Below are 27,423 nucleotides of genomic sequence, written 5' to 3'. Positions count from 1 at the left end.
CTGGATCACAAGTGGGGCATCCAGGACTCAAACCAGGGCCCACGTGCGATGCTGGTGTCGCAGGCAGCTGTGCCACCGCACCTGCCCCGTCCCCAGGCTGTTTGGACGAAGATACTTAAAGCAGGGGTGGAGGCAACTTTCAACAAAGACTTGAGGAGTACTGTGTACCCAGTCTTGACTGTCAGGCCACTTGTGTTTTTGTAAGGGGGTCGGGCATGACTGTAACTTGAGTGTCAGTTGTAGTCTCCTGTCTAGAGTTCCCCAGACCCTGTGTGCGCTTCTCTGATGGCTAGAAGCAAGCTTTGGAGTCAGGCTGCCGGACAAGGCAAGCTAAATCACAGAGATTCTCCTGGGATTATTTGGCAACAGCAGAGGATTGCAGTGGGAAGCCCCACCGTCGTAAAACCAGGTTCATGCTCAAGGGGGTTGGCAAGGCGAGGTTTTCAAAGGGCAAGAGGAGATTACATAAGACATTTTGTAACTATAATCTTTGATTGTAAGGGCGCCATCACAAGGGTGGCATCGGCCCAACACTTGGTTGCCAGGCGGGTGTCCTTGCAGAAGTATTTTTTGGGTGAGGTCACGGTGGCTGTGGTGCAAGGTTGAGGTACCACCAGTCTTTCAAAAATGGTTCTTTGTTACCAACCACACATGTGAGATCCCCGCCTGCACAGCCTCTCATTTACTTGTTTGTTTAGAGGGTGGATAGGATTTGCCGAAAGTGATTCTGTCTTGATTCTGCCAGCTTGCACATTTTGATCAAGATCTTTGACAGCATCGCTGGTGGTCTCCCAGTGCCAGGATGGAGCTGTGCGGGTTGCTGGACTGGTCTGACCCTGTGGGGCACGGGGGAGGTGATTGACAGTGAGGAGTCAGTGCCAGGCTGTAGCCACAGGGAGAGCTGGGCCGGGACTGCCTGTCTCCCGGAGTCCATCATTCAGTTCTCTGTTTCATAAGCCTTGGCCATCATCTGAAGGTGCTGGGCCTGTGTTACTTCTGCAGAAACTTGACAGGCAAGGGGCGCAGACGTTCAGGAAGGACGTAGTGTGAAACAAAACCAACATAAGCAAAACAAATGCAGCTCGTGTCGTAGCTCTGGGCATCGCGATAACCGGCTGGAGAAGTGAAGAGCCTGTGGGGACCACTGAGTCCGGCCTCGTGTTGTGCAGTGGAGTCTCCTGTCCCCAGATGGGTTTATCAGGGTCCAGCATGCAGAATTAGCACCCGCACGTTTCCTTATTCAGCCAGTGAGTAATCGAGAGCAGCTTTACTATTTAATATCCCAGGGCTGGGCTGAATCATGAGTGTGGCAAGAAAGCTCCACTAGCGTCATCTGCACAAAGTTGCATGGAGGATGCTGCCCAAAGGTGTCCCGGATCCGGTCCTGACGAGTCACGGTCAATTCATGGTCAGTGTCTATCGACCTGTGAAATCGTAACCATGTCCTGTCCCATGAGAAAGGATTGGTAAACAAGGAGCGGTTAGTGGATTAAGAGCCTGGTGATTCGGAGTCTTGTTGGGACAACAAGAAGCTGTGCGCTGCAGGGGAAGGTCGAACCCTACACGGTGCTTGGCAGATCGAATGTCCCTGCGATTGTGTGGTGCGGTTTGGCCAGCTTACCGTGTGGACAAGGCTTGCCTGGGGTTGTCCAGCTTCAGCTCACAGGGCTGTTGGAATGAGTCCTGTCCTTGGGCAAAGAGTCGCAGCCAGGTTGGAGAAAACTAGCAGAAATCAGGATCCAGGCCAGGATATAGGTAGGCAATGAAAGTGGAAAACAGCTAGCAGAGCTGCAAACTCGCAGCGTGTGTGCTGTGCTTTCCTTTTCTGCTTTGCCAGGAAAGATGTGTTTATGTCCAGAAAGATGTGTTTCCTCATCCAGCGGTTTTTTCAGTATGGAAAAGCAGGCATTTGCCTAAAGACTCAGGTGTGTATGTGTGTGCATGTGTGTGCGTGTCTGTGTGTGCGTGTGTGCATGTGTGTGTGCATGTGTCTGTGTGTGCACGTGCATGTGTGTGTGTGTGTGTAGTCTCTTCTACAGACTTTAAGAAGTCAAGGGTACTTGAATTTACGTTTAGCACTCACATCACTGCACCATGTCAAATTACATCCAAAGTTCACTTTAAACATCTCCTGCGCATTCACTTCATGTGTTTATTTTTTACCACACAGATTGCATACGGAAACCGAGCTATTAGACCAGCATAATCATCGTTTTGAGTGATGTTTCTTGTCAAAGAAAAAAACCTTAGAAGTGAAGTTGCTGTGCTTGACAGACAGAAAGGAAAGAACACTGCATTGTACTCCCTGCTGCACATTGTTTTAAAGGCAGATAACTTTAGAGAGAGAGCAGAATGTGGGTGCACGCTCCCTCTCCCTGCTGCACTCCTCAAATGCCTGCAGTGGCCAGGGGCCAACCCAGGTCTCACAGGTGGGTGGTAGGAGCCCAGTCACGTGAGCCATGACTGCTGCCCCCCCACCCCGGTTGCCACCGCCCCTTCCAGGGTTTCTGTGTATATTACCATTGTGATTTGGGGACATTTACATTTTTCAAATGGTAAACATTTTCTGTTCTACCCAAGCAGCTAATTCATTAACAGCTATTTGACCTGAGTTGGTTAGCACTTGGGAGAGAGTCCTACAGGAAACAGCATTTGGCATTCTGCTCAGGTGATCGGCTTTTGCCGCCTACACATGTTCTGGTGCAGGGCACGGCCGGCCCTGCCCAACCCAGGGAGTGAGGAGCCGTGAGGGAGCCAGCAGCTCACAGACCTCAGCAGCTGTACCCAGAGCGCTGGCTGAACTGGGAGACGGCGCAGGAGTGGGCAGGACCTGCCTGGGGAGTGGGAGGCTTTTGTCCAGGGCTTTCTGCAGTCCGTGGGATGGGACGGAGGCGTGACTGACCATTCAGGGCCATGCTGATGGGACAGTCAGCTCCTTTTGGATAAGGAAGGGGAATATGTGGCATTTTCTGCGTGGTCCAGGCAGCTTTGCAAGGATGGGTGGCCAGCCTGGCCCTGTACTGGGGATGTGGGGGCAAGACTTTCCCTTGGGCAGTTGAGGAGGGAGAAGAACGTAGTGGAGAATCTGCAGGGTCTTTTGACACGAGAGCCTGGCCTGCGAGGGAGACGGAGACAGCTGTGAGGCAGGATGGACAAGCCGCCCGGCCTGGCTCGTCCCCCGCAGAGCAGGCATAGGACATTTCCAGGAATGTCCTCCACCCTTGGCCAGCAGCTTTGGCCATTTGGGGTGGCTGCATCCCATGTGCATTGAGGCTTCCTCCCCCCGATCTCAGGGGGCTGGAGTTCTCGAGGGCAGCAGTGTCTGTCCTAAGTCTGCTGTACAGGGAGCAGTGTCCCATGTGTACCCAGCTGCCTGTGACAGGCGGGCTCCTGCTGCCACGGCCAGGCCTCCCACATCTCCGTGCACTTGACGCTGTCCCGTCGCCTGGGGGTCCAGGCCTGAGTCTCTGGTGACTTGGCTTTTGTGCCCTTGCCACCCTCTGTTCCCCCATCCTGTCTGCACCATGCTCAGCTCCCGCCTTGGCTCGTGCTGCCACCCTTACACCCGCTCTGCCGGCCACAGCCGTGGTCTCCCGCTGTCACCGGCAGCAGCTCAGGTCTGCGTGCCAGGCTGGAGTCCCTGTGGCACAGGGCTCCACGCTGCTGTGTGACCTCACGCTCCTTTCCCTGCAGCCCCCATATCTGCCCAGCGTTTCCTGAGCCCCAGCTCCCTTCCCACTCTAGCAGTGAGAGCTGTAGGCTGGGGATGATTTCCTCTGCCTCTGGACACTTAGGAAAGAGCCCCAGCATGCCCCAGCATGAGGGGCTGCCTGCCCTGGGTGATCACCCTCAGGGTTAGCTGGGCCCCTGAGTGCCCCTGGCCCTGAGGACTCCTCCTCCTCACAGCTGCCCTGAGGTTTGGGCACAGTCACGCCCATGTCCCGTGGGATTCCCCCGCTGGCCTTGTCGCTGGTTGGAGTGCCTCAAAGCACCCCATCTGCTTCTGACACCGACTGTGCCGCACAGTCCTAGCAGTGACCTCCTGGGCATGGCCTGGCCCAGCCTCTCTTGCCACGAGGCCTGCACGACGCTGAAGCACAGCACAGAGCCGAGGGTATTGAAAGACAAATGTAGACACGTGAACATGGTGCAGAGTTTGAGCAGACACCAACTTGCGACTCAGGCAGCGCTGAACACGAACTGGCTTCTGAGATGGCCAAACCCTGAGTGTCTTTCCAGGGATGTCTGAGGCAGAGTTGGTCGCATCTTGACCCTTGGCAACGAGTACTTCCCCTCCAGCCCTTCCCACGCTCAGCAGATGGCACCCGGCAGGTGGGCGGGGGCAGTTCCTTCCCCACCGACGGCATTCAGCAGAGGCTCGTCCTGCTAGGTCCAGCAGTCCAGAAGCACGGAGGCCCTGCCTGCCGGGGCCTGAGAAATCCTCTGCTCCCCTGGCCTGCGCTGTCCATGCCCACAGCCCCACGGTGGATGGCAGCAGGCACACAGGCAGGCTCTGTCACCCCGTCCTCATCCTGGGCACTTGTGTGATTCTCAGGCTCTTCTCAGCATCTTCTCCACTGGTATGTGTGTGTGTGTGTGTGTGTGTGTGGTTAGTGACAAATTTTGCTTTGTTCTCCTTGAGTCTTTTCTTTTTTTAAGATTTATTTATTTATTTGGAAGGCAGATTTAGAGAGACAGAGGCAGAGAGAGAGAGAGAGAGATCTTCCATCTGCTGGTTCACTCCCCCAAATAGCTGCAATGCTGAGAGCTGGGTCCATCCGAAGCCAGGAGCCAGGAGCTTTTTCCAGGTCTCCCACATGGGTGCAGGGGCCCAAGCACTCGGGCCATCTTCTTCTGCTTTCCCAGGCCACAGCAGAGAGCTGGGTCAGAGGTAGAGCAGCCAGGACTTGAACCAGTGCTCATATGGAATGCCCTAGTCCTGCAGGCAGCGGCTTTACCCACTGTGCCACAGCGCCAGCCCCTCCTTGAGTCTTTCCAATCAGCAAGTGTAGCTCTTCAGCACCAATATTTAAGTTCTCCGTCTCACTCAGCCAGCCTGCTCTGGTTCAAGGAGCTGAGATGGGCCTTCTGGGGCAGGTGCTTCGTCGTTGCTCCTGCAGGTGCTTCCTGTCAGGAGTTCCAGCTTCTGGCTCGGAACCTGCCTTTCCCGACCGGGAGTGGGGAGGGCGGCCGGGCCCCACCCCCGCCTGCAGGGAGGGCTGCTGGGAGTGCATGAGACGCAGGTGGAAACTCGCCGGGTCGCCTGTGCCTGGCCCTGCGCGGCCCTGGGCGGCCGGGCCCCACCCGCCTGCAGGGAGGGCTGCTGGGAGTGCATGAGACGCAGGTGGAAACTCGCCGGGTCGCCTGTGCCTGGCCCCGCACGGCCTGGGCACCAGGCCACTGGCCTGTGTCGGCCCACGGGTGGTCAGTGTCCTTGGCACATCCGAGGCTCGCCACCAGGCCCCAGGAGGACTCTGTTGGCCCCAATCAACTGCCTGGGCCAAGTGCAGCTTCTCGTGTGCTGTTGTCCCCCGAGAGCCTGGACGAAGCCCAGGGAAGAGCTGCAGCCAGGACTCCCATCCCAGTTCCAGATTGGCCTTGGTCAAGGACAAGCTTTGCTGGCCACAGTTACATGTACTTACAGGAAAGGAAAAGAGGTGAAGCTGAAGGGAATGGACCTAAAGGAGAAAGACAACCCCAAAATGCCAGCAGCTGAAGGCCTTGGCAGGTGTGTCCCCAGAGCCCAGCGGTCGGTCCATGTCCAGCTGGTGCGTGTCCAGGTGATTCATGTTGGCGCCCTCAAGGGAGGGGGGGAGGGGTGTGCAAGGGAGGCTGGGGCCTGGGCAGCACCCCCTCACCTTGCTTCCCGGTGATCCCATGGCCAGGCCTGTGGACATCGGGGCCATCACTGCCACCTCCCAGGACAGGGGTCAGAGGGTGACAGACCTGCGTGGATCCTGCTGAGGCCGTTTCCAGTCCTTGCCACTTTTCTGACATTCACATGAGACCACAGAGGGGGCAGCTGCCCTCTGGGGTCCTTGGTGCCCGAGCAGATGTCGGCTTCCCTGTGTATGTCTCCTCACCCACAGGGCCCGGCCTGGGCGGCGGAGCTGTCTGCAGCGAGGGTGCTGGTGCCCGAGCAAACGCCTTCGCCAAGGAAGGCAGAGCGGTGTTTGTGGAACACACAGGTAGTGCCAGCTCACAGCTAGCCCTGCGGTCGGCAGGCTTCTCTGGGAAGGACCGGGTAGTGCGCGTTTGAAGCTTTGTGGGCCAAGAGACTGCATAGATATTCAGTGAGAAAAAGCACACGTTCAGGTCTCTCTCGGCTGGCACTCAACCGGGAGAAGCCGTGCTCAGCTCGAGCGCCACGGTCATCAAGCTCAGGCTGAGAAGCTGCGGGAGTCGGAGTCGGCGGCTCCCAGGCACTCACGGAGCCGGACCCTGACCTCACGGCTCAGCCAAAAGCGCTGAACATCGCGGCGGCCAGAGAGCCATCCTCATCCGTGCCCCCAGTCCCCAACTCTGGTCTTTCCAGAAAGTCCACGTGCAGCTAACGTGAACCAAAGAGAGGGCTCGACAGGGAGCGTGTTGCGTCATTGCTCAGAGGAGAATTCTGCCCGGGAAGCATACACAGACACCCCTCATGGAGCTGCACCACGGGCTCCTGGGGCCTGGGCAGTGAGAAAAGAGAATTCTGCCCAGGAAGCATACACAGACACCCCTCAGGGAGCTGCACCACGGGCTCCTGGGGCCTGGGCAGTGAGAAAAGAGAATTCTGCCCAGGGAGCACACACAGACACCCCTCAGGGAGCTGCACCACGGGCTCCTGGGGCCTGGGCAGTGAGAAAAGAGAATTCTGCCCAGGAAGCATACACAGACACCCCTCAGGGAGCTGCACCATGGGCTCCTGGGGCCTGGGCAGTGAGAAAAGTGGGGCTCTTTTTTTGTTTGGGGGGAATAATGTTTCACCTGCTAGAGTTCAAAGGGCATGCTCTCATCATCCAGGTGCGTGTAGTTGTTCACAGCTGGTGTGTAATGGGGCTTCGTGGGTTTTATCTGTGAAAATGCAGATGTTGGGGCTGGCACTGTGGTGTAGCGGGTAAAGCCGCTGCCTGCAGTGCCGGCATCCCATATGGGTGCCAGTTCGAGTCCCAGCTGCTCCACTTCCCATCCAGCTCCCTGCTAATGTGCCTGGGAAAGCAATAGAAGATGGCCCAAATGGTTGGGCCCCTGTACCCACATAGGAAACCTGGAAGAAGCTCCCTCTCCCTCCGTCTCTCCCTCCCTGCCTCTCAAATAAATTTTTTAAAAATGCAATAGCATAAATGTTTAGAACAGAACTTGGCCTTCAGTGAAGTTTGACATGTGTCAGCTGTTTAAAAAAAAAAAAAAAAACGGAAAAGAAAATGCAGATGTTGGTGTCAGTCGACCAGGGTGTTCTGAACCCCCCGGGGTAGCTGCCATGTTCTGTGTTCTCACACCGCTGATCGGAACCTTCCCATGGAAGAGGAGAGGTAAATGGGTTTTAAATACGGGGCCCCGGGCTCGGCAGACGCTGAGGTACCTGCTGTTTGACCTGAGAAATTGGACCCACTGCAGCTCCACGTGGAACTGCGGGTCACCTGTCCTGTTTTAATTTTAATAGTGTGGAAAGTCCACAAAGCACCTTGGCATGGCCGACATGGCTAGTTGTCCTTGGCACGACACAGGATAGGCTTTGCACCCGTGAGCTGTTGTCTTGGCATTTTCAGTTGAATTCATTAGGCTGTGTCATCAAGTCTGCCACCAAAGCTGCTGCCCAGCGCTTCAAGGCCACACCACTTGTCTGGAGAAGTTTCAGTCTTGGGTCCAAGTCAAATAATGCAGTAAAACTCTACTGAGCCGAGCAGGTGCCGTGCCGCAAGGCAAGTCAGGATGTCACGCTGGCTCCTGACCAGAAGCCCCGGAGCTAGTGGTAGCTCAGCCCCTGGTAGACTGGATTTGGCCTGAGGCTGAGGACTGCCTGCCTAGACTCCCACCGCTCTCACTGGCATCAACACGGTCAGAATTCAGCCCCGAACTCGGAACCAGATTGGGAGAAGTCGACCAAAAGCTTTCTGCCCAGGATTCTCTTGCCCAGAGGGAAGGTTGCTGCGTGTGCCGTGTCCCCACTCCTGCCACCCGTGAAGTCCCATGCTGCTCCATCCCTCCCTCCTTTTTAAGTCAGGGTGCCCAGCCTCGGGTCTTTCTCGGGCTGTTCCATTTACTCTCTGCAGGCTTCCCAGGTTTTCCCTTTGGAACCCTGCCTTTCTGCACTGAGTTTAGGGTGGCTTTTGTTCAGCTCAAGGGCCCAAATCTCTGGGAACTGAGCACGGGCCACCTACATATCTGTGGCCTCCATGTCTGGGTTCAGCCAACTGTAGATCATAAATGTTTCTCTTAAAACTGCTGGTACAGGGGCCGGTGCTGTGGCACAGCGGGTTAACGCTCTGGCCTGAAGCGCCGGCATCCCATGTGGGCACCGGTCCTAGTCCCGGCTGCTCCTCTTCTGATCCAGCTCTCTGCTATGGCCTGGGAAAGCAGTAGAAGATGGCCCAAGTGCTTGGGCCCTGCACCCACCTGGGAGACCCAGAGGAAGCTCCTGGCTTCAGATCGTTGCAGCTCCGGCTGTTAGGGCTAATTGGGGAGTGAACCATCGGATGGAAGATCTCTCTCTCTCTCTCCCTCTCTCTCTGCCTCTCCTTTCTCTGTGTAACTCTGACTTTCAAATAAATAAATAAATCTTTTTTAAAAACTGTGCAGATGGCTTTCCTCCTCATTGTTCCCCAACAGTACAGAATGACAGCCACAGGTATGGTGTTTGCACTGGGCTAGGCATTGTAAGGCCCCTTAGGAAGATGTAAAGTGAACAGGAGAGTGTGTGTGCCTTCTCCACGCCACGTAGAAGGGACGTGGCCCACGTGGGCTTTGGTATCCTCGGGGGGCCCTAGATGCCCCCATAACCATTCTGAGGGACCCCTGAGCTCCGTCTCACCAGGTATCTTTCTAAAGCAGCCCCAGGCCCTGCTGCCCCACAACTCGGACTCCCTGCTCTTTTTCCTGAATTTCTTCAGACTCAGGTTCTAATACTCTGTTCAGGCCTGCATTTTGCCTCCTGGGAAGGGCCAGGACTCAAAGGGTAGCTTTCTTTCAAGTTCCTTTGCCAGTGGGCTGCTTAGCCCTGTGCTTCTGTGTGCACTCAGGGACCGTGGGAAAGCCACTTTGCCTTCCACCAGGGACTTTTATCTTCTTGGTAGAAGTCGGAACTTTCTGGGGAGACCTGGGGCAGGGCACTCGCTGACGGCCGTGGCTGCTCACCCTGGCCCCAGACACACACATCCCTGTCAGAACCCAGTCTTTCCAGTGCCTGGAAAATGCTGGCGGGGGCGGGGCGGGGGTTGCAGTGAGCCTGCCTCCCAAATGGCAGCCGCCCCCACCAGCCCCTTGCCCGCTGAGTCACAGAGGGGACGGCTGGGGTTCCCTGTTCTCGTCCATCAGCCTCTTGGCACCATCAGAGCCTGCAGGCAGCTGACAGCAGCTGTGGCGCAGATATGGCTTGAGTATTTGCCTCAAGGTTGCTGTGTTGGAGCTGGGTGGTGTTGGGATGGTGGGACTTTGAAGAGGTGGGGCCTGGGACTGGGTTTTGGCACAGTGAGGCTTGGGAATGCTGGTCCTGGTTCAACTTCTGGCAACTCTGCTTCCAATCCAGCTTCCTGCCAACGTGCCTGGGAAAGCCACAGAGGATGGCCCAATGGCTTGGGCCCCTGCCATCCTGTGGGAGACCTGGATGGAGTTCCATGCTCCTGGCTTCAGGCTGGCTCAGACCTGGCCATTACAGCCATCTGGGGAGTGAACGAGCTGATGGAAGATCTCTCTCCCCTTCTCTGTGATTTTATCTTTTTGAAAAGCAACTAAATCTGTTTTAAAAAAAGAAGTGGGGCCTGGTAGGTGATCCTTGGGGCCGTAGGGAGCTTCCCCATGTGGGGCTGAGGACAGCTGTTGTGAGCCTCTGAACTCTCACCCACGTGAGTTGTAAACCTGACCCCAACCCTGAGTCTCTCCAGCTTCCTAGTTCGAGATGCAACCTTTTCCTCCCATGGGCACACGCCATCCGCCATGAGGCCCGCAGCAGAGGCTGCCCCTGGGAGCCAGCCTCCATGGCTCTGGGCTACATCAATCCCTTTGCTTTATGCAGTTGGCCTGCATCAGGTGTTCTGTTGTAGCAACAAAAATCAGGCCAATACAACTGCCTCCCTACTGAGGGGTCTAAACGGATGATGCTTTGTTTCCCATAAGCACCTTGTCCTACACCTGAGTGAAGTCTTCTTTGGGATCCTGGCCTGCTGTGGACCCCTGGGAACGTCTCCCAGGGTGCTGAGTGAGCCCTGCAGGGAGACAGTGCCTGGAGGATGCATGGCCAACATTTCTTCTGTTTTTGTGCTGATAGATTGCTGTTAATAATCAATGACTAATGATGATTGGACCCTGGAGTAGATGTCCAGAATGGTAACAAAGAGCGAGCTTTTAACATTTTGCTGCTGCGTTAAGGTATAATTTATAAATATCAAAGGTCGTGTATTTTCAGTCTGTGGTTTGAGGAGTTTTGGTGATGGCGCGCTGTCATGTAATCTCACCAAAATCAAGAAATAGACCAGCCGCGTTCCTCTGAAACAATTCCCCTGCCTCTCTTCACGCAGCTCCCTCCTGGCCCTGGCTTTGCCCTCTGTAGGTCCCGTAAGGCCAAGCACAGCCTCACGGTTGACGTACATGTTGATGTCCCCTGGGAGCTCCTTCGATCCTCTCTGCTTAATCCCCTCAGCCCCAGGCTAGATGTTCCTGTTCTAGAATTTCCCAAGTCCAAGTTCAGATCCTGTCATTGATACAGTGTGAGTCATCTGTCTGTTGCTTCTTGGGTCACCGTTGGTCATCCACATCTTTCAAGGACCGGGTATACTTCCTCAGGCTGTCAAACTCACGGCTAGTGTCAAACACACTAGTTCCTTGTGTTCTCTGCAGACTTGTACGTGCATAGTGATGTCCTCTCTTTTCACACTGCATACACTGGTGTTACAGAGAAAACCCAAGTGCAGTGGCATTTTCCACCTTCTTTTCTTTATGAGTTTCGAAGTGAGGGCGGCAGGACCAGAACAGGCCAATGGTGATGCTGATATGCACAAGCCCCTGCTCTTGCTCCACTAGAATGGGTTAATGGTTCAGGATAGTGGAAGTTTGGGAAGCCTCGCGGAGCCACGGGCTCCCTTTGACTCACTGTATCTGTTTCACATTCTGGGTGATTAGAATCAAGAGTTGGCTCACTGTGGCCTACATTATTGAAACACAGTTAATATTTTATCTAAAAATTCTGTGGTTGGCATAGATACAGTCAGTGCAAGAGTGACATGTGCAACAAAGAAGAGAGGTTTTAAAAAATCAACCCAAGACATTTAAAACAGACCTGCAGAAATCCTGTTCTCTGTTTCTTTGAAGTCTGCTTCTGTTTGTTTCCTAAGGACCCTGATCTTCCCGTTTCTGATCCGAGGAGGGAAGCCAACACCAGTGTATGCGTGTGCATTGGCGTTCCTGTTCTGTGCCTACAATGGCTACTTGCAGAGCAGGTACCTGAGCCAGTATGCAGTCTATCCCGACGACTGGCTGACAGACCCTCGGTTCCTCTCAGGTGAGTGTCCACGGCCAGGAGGTCCACCTCATTCAAGCCAGCACTCCCATTTTTATGGTCCAGTGGTTTCTAGTTAGCAAAATTTGTCTCTTTTAAAGCTTTATGTATTCACTGGAAAATTATAGAGTTACAGAGAGAAAGGCAGAGACACAGAAAGAACTCTTCTATCCACTGATTCATTCCCCACACATGGCCACAACATGCAGGACTGGGTCAAGCCAACAGGAGCCTGGAATTCCATCAGGGTCTCCCACGTGGGCGGCAGGGGCCCCGGCATCTTCTGCCGTCTTTCAGGCTCATGAACAGGGAGCTGGGTTGGAAGTGGAGCAGCCGGGACTCAAACTGGAGCCCACGTGGGATGCCAGTGTTGCAAGCGGTGGCTTAACCTGCTGTGCCAGAACACCTGCTCCAAGGTAACTTCTGAGCCTCTTCTGTTAGGTGAGAGTCACTCTGGGTTATTTTCCTATAATACAAGTGGACTTTGTTTCTTTAAGATTTATTTATTTGAGAAACAGAGTCACAGGGAGCAAGAGAGAGAGACAGAGAGAGAGGTTTTCTATCCTCTGGTTCACTCCCCAAATGGCCACAACTGCTAGGACTGGGCTGATCTGAAGCCGGGAGCCAGGAGCTGCTTCCAGGTCTCCATGTGGGTGCAGGGGTCCAAGGACTTGAGCCATCTTCCACTGCTTTCCCAGGCAATTAGCAGGGAGCTGGACTGGAAGTGGAGCAGCCTGGACTTGAAACGGTGCTCTTATGTGATGCCAGCACCGCAGAGGGAGACTTAATCTTGTATGCCACAGCGCCAACCCCTGCGATTATCCTAACTTGAACAAACTTTTGGGTTTGTGAAGCCTTTGATTTTTTTTCTTATATGTAGCAATTAATATGAACTGATGCACATGTTCTAGTTGTAATGACAACCTTACAAGTCCAGAGCAAAAATGAAAATAGAACATTCACATCGACACTGTTTGCATGAGCATTAAAAATACACGCTCCAGGGATCTTTCATATAAGAAGGACTCCTGTATACATTTTGGGCCTTTAGAAAGGGCATCCCATTCAGATGTGGTCGGCAGGGGGCTGGCGTCGATCACCCATGGTCTCACACTGCCCTGCAGTGCCGGCTTCAAGATACATAAAGTGACCATCCGTGTCATTTTGCTTTTGCTCCCAGCATATGAATTTATCATACGGGAAGTAATATAATGATAAATACACATTTTTAGTATAAATAATTCTAAATGATAATACAATAAACAAACTAACCCTCTTTGATGAAGAAACTCACTTTTCTAAACACTGCTGCCTCTGAGTTACAATTCTGCTCCAAGAGCAGCACCTCTGCCCCCGCAGCACCGGGCACGGCAGCCGTGAGAACTGCGTCCGGCTCCGTGAAGGGAAGGTTGGATGACAGAGCATCCCAGGATCCCTTGCTCGCTGCGGAAGTTCCGCACAGCGCTGGACCACGTGGTTTTGACTGCGTGCTGTCCCAGATACCTTCGGGCCCTGCCTGCTTCCTGGCTGTCAGAAGAAGACAAGTGCCAGGTGTTTGGGTTCCTCCCAGTGCTGCCCACAGGTGACACATGGCAGGGCAGGAGGTCAGACGTTGGCCCCACGTGCAAGTCTAGTAAATGGCAGATCAGCGATTTCAACCTTTTCCCCCAACAGATCCCCCGAAAGTGGGCAGCAAAGAAGAAGTAGGGAGATTTCTGGTTTGGTTTTGTTTTAAATTAGGATATCCACAGCCGGCACTGTGGCTCACTTGGTTAATCCTCTGCCTGTGGCACCGGCATCCCATATGGGTACTGGATTCCAGTCCCGGTTGCTCCTCTTCCAGTCCAGCTCTCTGCTGTGGCCCAGGAGGGCAGTGGAGGATGGCCCAAGTGCTTGGGCCCTGCACCCGCATGGGAGACCAGAAAGAAGCACCTTGCTCCTGGCTTCGGATCAGCACAGCACCGGCCATAATGGTCATTTGGGGAGTGAACCAACGGAAGGAAGACCTTTCTCTCTGCCTTTCTCTCTCACTGTCTATAACTCTACCTGTCAAATAAAAAAATTAGGATATCCAGGCTTTTAAAAAGAAAAAAACGTGTTTATTTTATTTGAAAGGTATAAGGGGGCTGGCTCTGTGGCACAGAAGGTTAAAGCCATGGCCTGAAGTGCCAGCATCCCATATGGGTGCCGGTTCGAGACCCGGCTGCTCCACTTCCGATCCAGATCTCTGCTATGGCCTGGGAAGCAGTAGAAGATGGCCCAAGTGCTTGGGCCACTGCCTCTGTGTGGGAGACCTGGAGGAAGCTCCTGGCTCCTGGCTTCGGATCAGCGCAGCTCTGGCCATTGCAGCCAGTTGGGGAGTGAACCAGTGGATGGACAACTTCTCTCTCTCTCTCTCTGCCTCTCCTCTCTCTGTGTAAATCTGACTTTCAAATAAATAAATAAATATTAAAAAAAAGAAAGGCAGAACAACAGAGAGACAAAGAGAGATCTTCCATGCACTGGTTTCATTTCCCAGCTTACTGCAGCAGCCAGAGCTGGGCCAGGCCAAAGGCAGGGGCCTGGAACTCCATCCTGGCCTCCCACATGGGTGGCAGGGGCCCAAGCAGGTGGGCCATCACCCACTGCTTTCTCGGGTGCATTAACAGGGAGCTGGATCAGAAGCAGAGCTGGCTGGCCCTCAACTGGTGCTGGCCATGGGATGCTGATGTCACAAGCAGCCGCTTGACCCCCTGTGCCAACAGTGCTGGCCCCAAGATGCAGGTTTTAAATCAGCTGAGACTCCCAGAGGACGCATCTCTGGGATGAGTTGTTTGGGTGCTTTTGATGGACAGCATCAACAAGGGAGTCTTTCGTCTCTGCATTTTCAACGTCATCTGAAGCAGCTGGGCTGACAGATGTATCACCTGGATGTGCCTGTGAGGTGGGCCAGAAAGTTCTGTACAGACCTCTGGACTGCGCTGCGCTGAGCAGGACTTCAAAGGGGAAAAGCGTGCCACTTGGGAAACAAACTAGCTTGCCTGTTTTGTGTTGTGTTCACATCACAGAGTTCGTTTTTGTGAGGAAACAGGAAATTGTGTGCACTCTGGATATCACCTATGATAGTTTCCATGTCAAGCTAAGTAATAGGAAAACTACAACAGAATAGTTTCCCTCACAGTGAAAGTAGAGAGTCGAAGAGATTTGCCAACCTAAATAACCAGCAGAAAGAGACTCTGCAAAGAGCAGGAAGTTTGCTGGGGACCTGGCAGTGACTGGAACTATGGGCGTGTTCCAAGAGGGTGCAACCCAGGACTTTTCAAAGGTAGAAGGAGAAGGACCACGTGGGGTGTTCCAGAAACAACCATGCTTAGCTCCCCACACTGACAGCAAGGGTGGCAATGCGGGATACAGTTGTTGGACAGCGTCTTTGGCCAAGTGTCCGTGTGTGTGAGATTGCAGTGGCTTCTGTGCAAGGCTGGAGGTACAGTGAGGTCTTGTGTGATGGTTCTTATTGCCAGGCAACCATCATGGGTGCCTGTCCGTCACAACCTCCAGCCTTTGTCCTCTCTCTGTCTGTCTTGTAGGTCTTGATTCCATTTTGATTCTGAAAACTTTCACATATTTTAGGCAAGGACTTTACACGTGGAATTAAGTGTTCAGCTTAGCACAAGTGCTATTTTTCTTCCATTACACGTGATAAAGGGAGCTTGCCTTCTGAAAGAGAAACAAAGCACACACAGAATTTAGACCACATAATTCTTTCTAGAACCTTGTATTAGGAGCTGAATCACCTTGGGACAACATATTGAAATCCAAAAGAAGGTAGCAAATCCATTATACATTTGTGGATCTGACTTATAAAATCTATTTCAAAGTATGGTACAACCTGCTTAAGAGGGAAAGCCACCCCAGTGGCAGCACCAGGAGCTGTCCATGGACACATCTGTGAAGAATTACTCGGTATCACCCCAAGTGTCCATTTCTTTTGTACTGGATGGAAGCGCCAATCTGCCTTTCACATTTGTTTTGATAGAACAATCAAGTTAACCTCTTTTATCAGCATTAGTGCTGTCATCAAACGCCAGGTAGGCATTTTACCTGTCCTTGCTAGAATTAGCTGAAGGGAGGCTGAGAAGTCTCCCCTAAATGATGGTGCCCCTGACGGCTTGTGAGAACAGGAGAGGAGACGCTGGGCAGCCCCAGGGCTCCGGGAAGAGCCGTGCCCCGGCATCGGGAGCTGAGGAGGCAGCGCTGACCGCAGGTGCTGACCAGTGGGCAGCCATGAACGTGCATGACATTGTTCAAAGCAGGTTGTGGGGAGAGCCGAGGACCAGACCTGCCTACAAGCAAAGGACGCCACTCTGCTGTTACGGATGGGGCAGGTGCCAGTCTCCCGCCGTCCGCAGTGTGGAGACGGTGGCCTTGCTCACCGAGCTGCCATGACGGAAGAGCAGGATCCGTTCGTCTCCCTCCCTGATGCTGCTGACACCTCAGCTGGGAGCCTGGGCCACCCCTGCATCCTCGGGCCCTAGGATTTTGAATGAGTAGATGATGGAGTAGGACTTTTGGAAAAGCGCCCTGTGCCGCCTCCCCCACAATGGCGGGTACTGCGCTGTGCCGCAGAGAGGGTTCGTATGCTGACCTCGTATGGCTCATTCACTGTGGTAACCCTGCACTCTTTGTTGACAGGCTTTGCCCTGTGGTTCCTGGGGCTGCTGATAAACATCCATTCAGACCACATCCTGAGGAATCTCCGGCGACCAGGGGAGACGGGATACAAGATACCCAGGGGTAGGTACCAAAGGGGAGGTGTGGTGCCCCTCTCGTCCTCCGGCGACCAGGGGAGACGGGATACAAGATACCCAGGGGTAGGTACCAAAGGGGAGGTGTGGTGCCCCTCTCGTCCTCCGGCGACCAGGGGAGATGGGATACAAGATACCCAGGGGTAGGTACCAAAGGGGAGGTGCGGTGCCCCTCTCCTCTCCAGTTCTGACAAATAGCAACATGGTGTTTATATGCTGAGCGTCACCACCATTGCTTTATTAGAATAACAAAAGAACCTTCCACACTGGCCCTGTGGAATGGCATGTGGTGAAGCAAAAGGCAATACCCGGATTTGAAAAGAGGGAATGAGGAAGAATTTGTGGTTTTTGTCTGTAGCAGTACAAAATAGGACAGATAACTTGTTGAAAGCAATTCAACATGTCACTCACTGCTTATTTAATTTTTTAAATAATTTCATTTAAATTATTAATTGAATGAGCCAGCCTGAGACTGGGCAGTGCTCAAGTCCTGGGAGGCGGAGTAAAGAGATGCAGAAAATGTCAGGAGCCATAAGGTGGCAGATTTGAGAAAATCCCCTTCCAAAAGAGAGGGTGTCCCCGGGGCAGGGGGGGCCTGCCCTGGCTGGAGGAACCTGCCTCCTGGGGCACAGCCATGGGGGTGCAGCTTCAGTGTCGCTGGCCTTTGCCTCCATTTAAACAAATGCTTATTTAAATTCTTAAATAATCTCTTTTTAGAGAGTTATTTATTTTTATGCAAAAGGCAGGGTTACAGAGAGGGAGAGACAGAGAGAGAGAGAGAGAGAGAGTGAGAGACCTTCCATCTGCGGGTTCACTCCCCGAAGCCAGGAGCCCAGAACTCCATCGGACTCCCACGTGGGTACAGAGCCCCAGGAACTTGGGCCATCTTCCGCTGATTTCCCAGGCACGTTACGCAGGGAGCTGGATCAGAAGTGGAGCAGGCAGGACTCAAACCAGCACCCATACAGGATATCGGTGTTGAAGCCGTGGCTTAGCCTACCGCACCACAGTGCCAGCCTCCAAAGAATCTTTGTAAGAGCATCAGTGTCCCGTAGAGAGAAGTAGTAATTTTCAGGAGAGAAAACCTAAGTGACTGCTGGAATCCAGGAGCACCTTATGAGAATTGAGAGCCAGCAGCCACTCTCATGCCCAGATGGTGTGCAAAGCCTCAAGCCATGAGTGAGGTTCCAGATGGTCTGAGGGTGGAGGCACAGGGGAAACCCAGTCCGCAGTGGGGCCTGCCTTCCACGGGAGCCTCTGAGGACCCAAGGAAGCCTGCCGCGCAGAGTTAGAAAGGGGCGTGCTCCAAAGGGGCAGGGTCCGCGAGGAGTCAGGACCGCGAGCAAGCTGGAGAGAGCTCCGAGCTCAGCGCCAACAGGAGCACGATATGAAGTGAGCACTTGCAGTGTCTTTCAAGGGGTTGTGAAAGTGCAATACGAGAGGACCAGGCAGGTGTTAAAATAGAAGCCAATCGCACTTCTAAAAACAGAAAAAGAAAAACCAACACATGAGGGAAAACTAACACCTTCCTGGACAAACTGCCTGGCACCGCTTCATTTGGCCTGCTTCCACTGATGTTCCTGGAAACCAGACAAGAATAACAACAAAAACAAATGGACCAAAAAACTCTGCCAATCTCTAGCGACGGAAACCGCGGCCCTGAGATGCTGGATCGTCAGCCGAACCAACATCTGGAAGTCGCAGTGGTGTGACAGCCCGGGCAGGGAAGAGGAGCTGCTGTGGGTGCTGCCAGCACCCTCAGCCCCTGCCAGGGTGGGTTGCAGGAGGAGCCCACTTTGGTGGTGGGCTTGTGAGCAGACTGCACCCTCATGTAGTCTGAAAAGGAGCCCCTTCCTTGGGAGGGGCCAGAGGGGGCTGGCCGGAGGCCGCCCCATTCCCTACTCCACACCCTAGGGAGCTGAATGAACTCTTACCAGGAGAGACCCTGCCTGGAGGAGGGGCTGCCATAAGCCAGCCTGAGACTGGGCAGTGCTCAAGTCCTGGGAGGCAGAGTAAAGAGATGCAGAAAACGTCAGGAGCCATAAGGTGGCAGATTTGAGAAACTCCCCTTCCAAAAGAGAGGGTGTCCCCGGGGCGGGGGGGGGGGGGGGTCCTGCCCTGGCTGGAGGAACCTGCCTCCTGGGGCACAGCCGTGGGGGTGCAGCCTCAGTGTCGCTGGCCTTTGCCTCCATCTGCTGCCAGCGGCTGGCACTGCCCCCTCCCCCTTAATAAGATTCATTTATGTATTTGAAAGGCAGAGTCACAGAGAGAGGGAGAGACAGAGAGGTTTTCCATCCATTGGTTCCCTCCCCAAATGACTGCAATGGCCAGGGCTGGTCCAGGCCAAAGCCAGGAGCTTCTCCTGGGTCTCCCACATAGATGGCAGGGGCCCAAGGATTGGGCCATCTTCTGCTGCTTTCCTAGGTGCAATAGCAGGAGCTGGATTGGAAGAGGAGCCGCTGGGACTGGAAGAAGCACTAAGATGGGTCGCCAGCGCTGCAAGCGGCAGCTTAACCTGCTGAGTCCCAGCGCCAGTCCCGTGATGCCCTCTCCTCCTGCAGCACATTCAAGCCTCAGTAACAAAAGGCATAGCCACCACACCTGTGCAAGCCACAGAAGAAGCAAACCTGGGCCGGCAGGGACGCGTTCCACAAAGCGGAGGATTGCAATCCAAACTCCAGGGTGAATTTTAAAACAGAAACAAAGCAATCACAGGGTCAAACTCACAGTCTCCAAGCCTGGTTTCTTAGAGGTTGCGGGCAGGGGCCTCACGGCGCAGCCAGGACAGGCCCAGCTCCACTGGCCTCCCAGGCCATGTCCGGCTGATGGACATCCACGGCAGCTCTGAGGACAGGCCGGGCAGAAACACAGACAGCAGGACCTGACCCTGGAGACTGAGTGGAGAGGAACAGGGAACCCCTAAAACGTAGGGCAAACTCCCCTCTAAAATGCATTCTTTCTGATTGGCAAATTAAAACGCACACACGCAGAAACTCGCTGACAGGACAGAGCAGACAGAAACGGAACAGTTAAGAAATGAAGTTGATATTTTCATTTTTCATGAGGGCCATAAAAGGCAGGGAAGCGGTGCCCTCGAACGGTTGTGAAACCGCGGGAAGAAGCCCCGAGCACTGGGACAGAGCACGTGTCTGAACAGCCAATTCCAGGAAGCCTGTGTGAGGTGAACCAAGACTCAGGTCCACCTTTTGAAAAGGCCGGCAGCAGGAGCGCTGGCCAGGGAGGTTCCTCAGATCTGCGGCGGCACCGTTTTATGCCAGAGCCCAGGAGGCGGCAGGGGGACAAGGACAGATGAGGAAGGTGGAAGCCAAGAGTCCCGCCCCAGCCCGTAAACGATGGCTCAGGGCATGTGGCTGCCACTCCTGCGCTGAGTGACAGCTCTTCCTCTGTCTATGTGCTCTGATCTCCAAAGGGCTTGTCACTCCACCGGTCGCCTACACACAGCTGTGCCCTCTGCAGCCCGGGGCAATGACCTTCAGATTCCTTTCCAGCGCTTGACAGTCACGGCAACTGGTCCAAGACAAAGGGAGCGGCTTACAGATGAACACCAGCTAGGGAGACCCAAGTACCTGCACGGGAGGTGGGCGCCATCTCCCGTGCAGCCCCAGTGCCTCCAGTGCCTGTGGTCTCTACGCCATGCCAGGTTCTGATGGAAACTGGCTTCAAGTCTTACGGCGCAACCCTTTCTTCTCCAAACGTTCTACCCTTGCAACCCACAGATGATTCTCCTCCCAGCAGACAGCAGAGTTAGAACCCAGAGCCCCCTGACACCCTGAGCAGCCCCAGTCACTACCCACAAGGCCACAGATGCAGATAGACCTCAGGGGTCTCCTGACCCCCTCTTCCCCTGGGGCTTGCAGGGTGCTGGCCATTGCCCTCTGGCCTTGGGGCCTTTGCTGTGGCTCCTCCTCCTCCTGGAGCCCTCCTGCCCCCAGGGACTGCTGGCCATGGACAGACCCTTGCCCTGCTCTGCCCCTCAAGCACCCTGTGTGCCTTCCTGGAGTCCATGGTTCTAGCTGGTGGGAAGGCTGGGCAGGGCCTGGTGCATACGCAGCCTCCATGTATTTGGGAAAATTCGGTGAGTGAACCAGTAAAGCTGTGCTCGAAAACAAACGTTGACTTCACTTGTTGGCAGGGTCCACGTGGGTCTGTTTCATTAAGCTTGTCCTTGTTGAGTGTTATTCTCTGTGCTGGCATAGCTATTGTCAGCACAGTCCATTGACTGTGAGGTGGAAGCCAACGTCTTCCAGCGGAACTAGAGATCCGTACGGTATCTGTGTAAACAGAGACTGCTGTGCTCACATGGCTGACGGCCAGGGGCTATGATGAAAAGCAGCAAAGCTCGTGCTGTCGGGTGAATCTCATTGATCAGCTCTCTATCAAGGTCATGTCTTTCCATAGCTGAGTTTTTGCTGGCAAAGAGTTCATGGGAAATGCAAACTGTGAAAAAACCGCACACAGATTTCAAAATCTTTTGCACCAAAATAAAAAGCTTACCCTTTAATTTCCCTTCCCCACGAACTTCTCTGAGCAAGGATTGATTAGCATCCATCAGGAGCCGTCACTGCTTTGCCTGTGTCTTGTCTAGGAGGCCTGTTTGAGTTCGTGACCGCCGCCAACTACTTTGGAGAAATCACGGAGTGGTGCGGCTTCGCCCTGGCCAGCTGGTCCCTGCAAGGCAGCGCCTTTGCCATGTTCACGTTCTGTGTCCTGCTCACCAGAGCGGAGCAGCATCACCAGTAAGTCCTGGCGCACTTGTCCCCTGTCCTGCAACTTCTTCCTAACAGCTTTCAGGTTTGCTTTCTCAAATGTCCTGTGAAGTTGCTGAATCCCCGGTCCTGCTGACCTTGAGCTAACCAGGAGGAAACCAGACGAATCCCTGCCCTGGGCAGTCCTCAGACCCATGTCAGCATGGTTTTCTCTGCCGCGTTTGTGGCCTCTGAATTTATCCTGCTGAGTCCATGGTCAAGTTGAATACCAAGTAGTGGACTCAGGGGTCTGCACTGCCCAACACTGATGAAAGCTGAGGCTGTAACCGGGCACCAGCTGTTAGAGGGAGCCCCAAAGCCGGAGTCGGGCCCCACTCACAGGTCTCATGCACATGGGTGCCTCCAGCTGGGTGGTGGCTCAGGCCCTGGCTCTGAACTTGGGGTCCCAGGTGGGCTGGGGGCCCTGGGCACCCCCTGAAATGACACCATTCCCAGAGTGGCTCCTGCACTTCCTTCAGCTCCCTGGAAGCACCTGTGAGCCAGCTCATAAGTACTCAAAGGACGTCAGAGTTGAAATGAATTCAGACGGCGTCTTTCTAATCCAACAGATGAAGAAGCTGAGGCCAGAGGGGCCAAGTCCAAGGGCAGCCAGCGGCCCGCCCCAGGGCCAAGGGGGCAGGACACGGTGTGGGAGGAGTCACTTTAAAGAACCCATTTGGTGTCCTGAAGACACTGGGAGTGAGGGGTCACGGTCAGACCCCAGGGACACTCGAGATGTGCTTGTGAGACGCTGCCTCACTCTCCCCCTGGCCGCGCGGCGGACACAGACACACACAGCGTGACTCAGGAAGTGCCTCTGGTCAGTCACTCGTGGCGTCAGCCGTATCCTGAGGGAGACTGGTTGGAGGACCTGGGGGCCCCAGGCTGGAGTCATGCCGTTGGAGTGCTTGACTCAGTGAACCTGGCCCCGGCACACTCTGGACATGACGCAGGCCGTCACGTGGGGAGGGGCCAGTCACCGTTCCATGGAAGGCAGCAGCATGTCAGCTCAGACCCAGCAATGGAAAAGTCCATCTGCTAAGTGCAGGGCTGAGCTGTGGCCAAAGGCAGATCGCATTTCCCAGATGGTACTGGATCCTCCGTTAGAGCTGTCCCAGAGCCCCCAGCACCAAGTTCTCCTGGTGGTTCTGGGGACAGGAGGCAGCCATCAGGGTCACGCATGGCATCTGGGAGTCTCTCCCCACCCCACCCATCACTGCACCCTTCCCCTTGGCGGGTGGGATCGGCACTCCCAGGTAGAGACATCAGAGGTTTCGTCACGGGTCAGTACTGTTCCTTCCCAACAGAGGGACTTACCCGGGAGTCCCCTCTTCTGAATCGCACTTTCTGATTATGTCATCATTCGTGGTGAAGACCAAATGAAACTCTGTATTGAAAATGCCACAGCTTTTTTCTCTGCTAGTAAACACCCTTTTATTCTTTTATAACAAGAAGTCTGCGGGTCAGCATTGTGGCACAGCGGGTTAAGCCACCGCCTACGACACCAGCCTCCCATATGGGCACCAGTCCCAGTCCTGGCTGCTCCACTTCCAGTCCGGCTCCCAGCTGACAGGCCTGGGCAAGCAGCAGCGAATGGCCCAAGTGCTTGTGCCCTGCATCCATGTGGGAGAGCAGGAAGGGACTGCAGGCTCATGGCTTCCGCCAGGGAGTAAGTCGGAGGACAGAAGATCTCTTTCTCTCTCCCTCTCCCTTTCCGTCTCTCTTGCTCTCTAACTGCCTTTCAAATCAATAAATACTTTTTTTTTTTATTTTTTTATTTTTATTTTTGACAGCAGAGTGGACAGTGAGAGAGAGAGAGAGACAGAGCAAAAGGTCTTCCTTTTGCCATTGGTTCACCCTCCAATCAGCACTGCGCTGATCCGAAGCCAGGAGCCAGGTGCTTCTCCTGGTCTCCCATGGGGTGCAGGGCCCAAGCACTTGGGCCATCCTCCACTGCACTCCCTGGCCACAGCAGAGAGCTGGCCTGGAAGAGGGGCAACCGGGACAGAATCCGGCGCCCCGACCGGGACTAGAACCCGGTGTGCCGGCGCCGCAGGCTGAGGATTAGCCTATTGAGCCACGGCGCCGGCCTCAAATAAATAAATAAATAATAAACTTTTTTAAAAAAACTAATATCCATTGTATTAGCATCGGGTAAACGTCTGAGTGGTCTAATGTGTTCCTTTTTAAATACTTGCTGTTCTGTTTTTAGGTGGTACCTCGAGAAGTTTGAAGACTACCCGAAGTTCAGAAAAATTCTGATCCCCTTCTTGTTCTAAGTGCGTTGCTGACACTGGAAGCCTCTCAGCTGGAAGCCTCTGAGCGCTTCCTCTGCAGACTGAGGCTGAATGACTGCTCTGTCGTTGCCCCGCTTCTTCCTTGTCCTCAAGATAGTCTAAGGAGATTGTTTTGTGTTGTTGTGTTGACCTGTAGGCTGACTGGTTATGCACTAACCACGCGGCAGTACCAGGGTCACGGTGCGCGCCAGGTCAGGAACGGGGCGCTCTGGGTAAGCGCCGCTGACGGTCCCCTGATTTGGGACTCAGCCGTGTGGGCTGTGCTGAGCCGGGAAGGTGCAGGGCCAGGATGTGCTCTCTGTGGCCTCCGGGTGGCGCTCTCCCTTTCCACTCAGGGTCCACTGCAGGGGTGCCCCTCCCTCACAGAGGTGCCGTCGGACCTGCTGATCTTTCCTGTGGTCCTCACAGGAGGCCTGGGAGAGCCAGGTGCCTCCTGGCAGTGTTTGCTGCAGGTGCTGTGTGTGGGCAGAGAGTGGGGCATGGAGGTAGAGGAGGGCCTGCCGGGGCCCAGCCAAGGCATCTGGCACTTGGACCAGCCCAGCTCATCAGACAGCCTCGATGGGCAGGACGGGACAGGTGGCATGGCAGCCTCTAGGGAGCCAGCTTCTGTGTCCCTGGTGGAGGACTCGGGCCTCTGGTGTGCGTGCGAAGCTGGGGTTCAGGTCCCCACCCCAGCCATCGGCGTCCTCAACCATCATGGGTTCTGTTTCTTCAGCTTGGCTAGAACTGGGATTTTTCTGAGAAACTTGTTTTTCACGTCTTCCTCGAGATTGCAAAATCGAATCTTGGAACAGTCTTTTCCTTCAAGTGCAATGGAGAGTCTGCAGAGATGAAGGGCAGAGATAAAATTTACCACTCAGATAAGGAACGCCACAGCGGGAGCTGGAGGGAGGCCAGGCGTCTGCCAGGCGTCTGGGATCCTGTGAAAATCCACTAAACTGGTCTTGACGGTGTCCCCAGGGCCTGTCCCTCGGCAGGGCGGGAGCTGAACGAGAGACAGGAACTTGGGGTTCACTCGGTGACCCACCACTGTGGCCAGATGAGGAAGCCCACGACACACCCGCAGCTATGCACCTGCCGTCTGGGCCACAGCCCGCTGCTGCCCCGGTACCTGTCGGCCTCCCTCCCCTGAATCGCCCACAGGAGCTGCAGGCCCTGGCCCAGTGCCTTCCAGAGTCTCAGGGCTGCCGAATCCCCCCAGGGAACGCCCCGAGGCAGCTGCTTGGCTTTAACCGAACATGGCGTTCTTGCAGAGGGATTTTATTACGTGAACTCTGGCCCTTGTGCTGACCAAGTAATTGCTGGCAACCCCAAAACCACAAACCTGTTGGATCTCCCCAGGACAGCTCAAAAGGCTGGGCCCTGCTGTGGAGAGTGAGCCTGGCTGGAAGAAGATACGGGAGACCACAGCAGCTCTGGCACTTCTAACTCCGTCCTAATGACTCAGGTGCAAAACTCGGGATTGACTCGAGGCTGGGTGCCCAGCTTCCAGCTCCTAGCACATATGTGTCATCACCATAAAATAAGAGCCAGGATCACAGCGAGTGTGCGATTCACAGGGGGAAATCCTGTTGCGTCTCGGTCCCAGTGCCGCTCCTGTAAGCTGCAGCAGATGAAGTTGGGTTCACTGTGGCTTCTAAGAGGCTCAAAAGGTTGCAGAAGAACCAGCCCTTTTGCCCGTCTCCCTCTCAGGTGCAGGTACTTGCAATGGCTTCAGCCCCGGCCCCGCCTGCCTCCTGCTGTAGCGACAGGTGATCTCACACAGCTCTGGGCACAGCTGCCCAACGCCCTCCACGCCATTCTCATGCATTTTCATGACCGTGGTTGTTAGAAGTTTGATGTCTCATTTCTTGAGGACACGGATTTGTCCCCCTAACACAGTAATTAATGAGGATAAACCAAAGCTGGTGATACTCATGTGTTTGTCACACCCGGCCATGCTGCAAAGCTAGTGTTAACGAATTCCAGCATTTTTATGTTCTTATTCTTAGAATGTCTAGCCTTGCCATCATCATTTCCAAATATCTTTTTTTTAAAGATTTATTTATTTTATTTGAAAGAGTTACACAGAGAGAGAAAGAGAGGCAGAGAGAGAGAGAGAGGTCTTCCATCCACTGGTTCACTCCCCCTATGGCCACAATGATCAGAGCTGCACCAATCCGAAGCCAGGAGCTAGGAGCTTCTTCCAGGTCTCCCACGTGGGTGCAGGGGCCCAAGGACTTGGGCCATCTTCCACTACTTTCCCAGGTCATAGCAGAGAGCTGGATTGACAGTGGAGCAGCCAGGACTTGAACCGGTGCCCATATGGGATTCTGGCACTGCAGGTGGCAGCTTTACCTACTACACCACAGCGCTGGCCCCATTTCCAAACATCTTAAGTGTGTATTGTGCCGCATTTGCAGCTGTTACTTTTGTTGCTGCCTCCTTAAATGTGCAAGAACTTAGGGAGCAGTATTGGATGATAGACATGAAGACCAGAATTCTCGTGTAATTAACAGGAATGCCTTTGTTTGAGATTGCTGTTTTGAGCATCCTTTTATATCCTTACCTGGTTCTTGGTCTGCTTCCTACTTTAACCATTGGAATCTTTGCTTTTTAAAAATTATCATTTATGTCTTCTGAGATTTTCAGGTTTACTCTGTACAGGTCAGAAATGGGAAAAGGGGATGTAAAAGAGGTGTAGAGGAGATAGGAAACTGTAACAGCATGTCGACTTGCACGTTCCAGGACCGTGAGTTATTTTCTCCATTAAGATGTTCCCGAAGTTTATTTTTCTTTTTTATCACACACTGACATCTGTTGTGATTTCTTAGATACTTCCTGGTAGTTGGATTTCCACCTCTGTCTTGGTTAGCGTGCCTGCTCTAACCTTGGCAGATGTCTCTGTCTCTTCTGGGCTGGGAAGGAGTGCTGTCATTTTCAGGGTCAGAGGTCATGAGTGTCTTATAAGGAACACTGTTCCCTTCACTTGAATAACAAGTACGTCCTCACAGTCAAGTCCCCTGGAGTTGTACGTCCAAGGTTTCCTTCAATCCAGGGATTTTTAGGTAAATAATTTTTGTTTAGAATGATGGTTTTTCCTTTTCATCCATTTGGGGGTTTACTATTGTAATTACTCCTTTTCCCATTTGTGGATATACTGGAGATTATTTTGTGAAATTTCTCCTTTGTAGATTCTGAGATTTCTTTTGTAATCTAAAGAATGCTAACATTTTTAACAACAACAAAAGCACTTTTGAAACTCCATCCTGTCTGTTCTCTCTTAATTCACACATTGTTGTGGTCCTCTGCAATCATTTTTCTCCCGTGTCTGATTTTCCTGCCTGGATATTTCTAACAGGTTTTGATTTATGCTTTAGATGCTGTGCCTTTGCACAACTTTCCTTGTTACCTGTACCTGTTACCAATGCAAAAGAATCTCCTTGTTGAATTACTTGAACTAGTTTATTAAGAATATTGTCACACTGCATTTTTTGGTTGATGAAGCCATTGGATTTTTCCTTGCCCATCTCCTTATTTAAGCTTGTAAACATCATTAGTGTTGTTAGTTATTTGGGCAGAGTGGAAGAAGGGAACAGATACAACTTTTTCTTAAAATGTGCTTGAAAGGCAGAGTTACAGGGAGAGAGAGAGAGAGAGATCTTCCTTCCACTGGTTCACTCATGTACGTCATTGCAGTGGCCAGAACTGGAGACAGAAACTCCATCTGCATCTCCCATATGGGTAGCAGGTGCCCAAGCACTCGGGCCATCTCCCACTGCTTTCCTAGGCACATTAGCAGGGAGCTGGATCGGAAGTGGAGCCTCTGAGACTGGAACAGGTGCTCATATAGAATGCCAATGTCCCAGGCAGCAGCCGAACTTGCTGCAACAATGTATTTTTAA

General features: G+C 53.6%; 1 protein-coding gene across 1 annotated transcript in view; it reads left to right on the top strand.

Moving 5' to 3' along the window:
• The window catches only part of SRD5A1 (steroid 5 alpha-reductase 1), a 28,603-nt gene extending 1,818 nt beyond the window's left edge, over positions 1–26,785 (top strand). Inside the window, exons 2-5 of the mRNA XM_089313308.1 lie at positions 11,529–11,695; positions 16,364–16,465; positions 21,083–21,233; positions 23,455–26,785. Of these exons, the coding sequence (XP_089169434.1) occupies positions 11,529–11,695; positions 16,364–16,465; positions 21,083–21,233; positions 23,455–23,521 (487 nt within the window). The 3' untranslated portion in view covers positions 23,522–26,785. The remainder of the gene's footprint in view (positions 1–11,528; positions 11,696–16,363; positions 16,466–21,082; positions 21,234–23,454) is intronic.
• Positions 26,786–27,423: the final 638 nt, after the last annotated feature.

Source organism: Oryctolagus cuniculus, chromosome 14, assembly GCF_051225735.1.
Source record: "Oryctolagus cuniculus isolate XC-2025 breed Fujian yellow rabbit chromosome 14, ASM5122573v1, whole genome shotgun sequence".
In the NCBI taxonomy this organism is placed as follows: Eukaryota; Metazoa; Chordata; class Mammalia; order Lagomorpha; family Leporidae; genus Oryctolagus; species Oryctolagus cuniculus.
The sequence above is the reverse complement of the archived record's forward strand: the minus strand, read 5'-3'. Positions and strand labels throughout refer to the sequence as shown.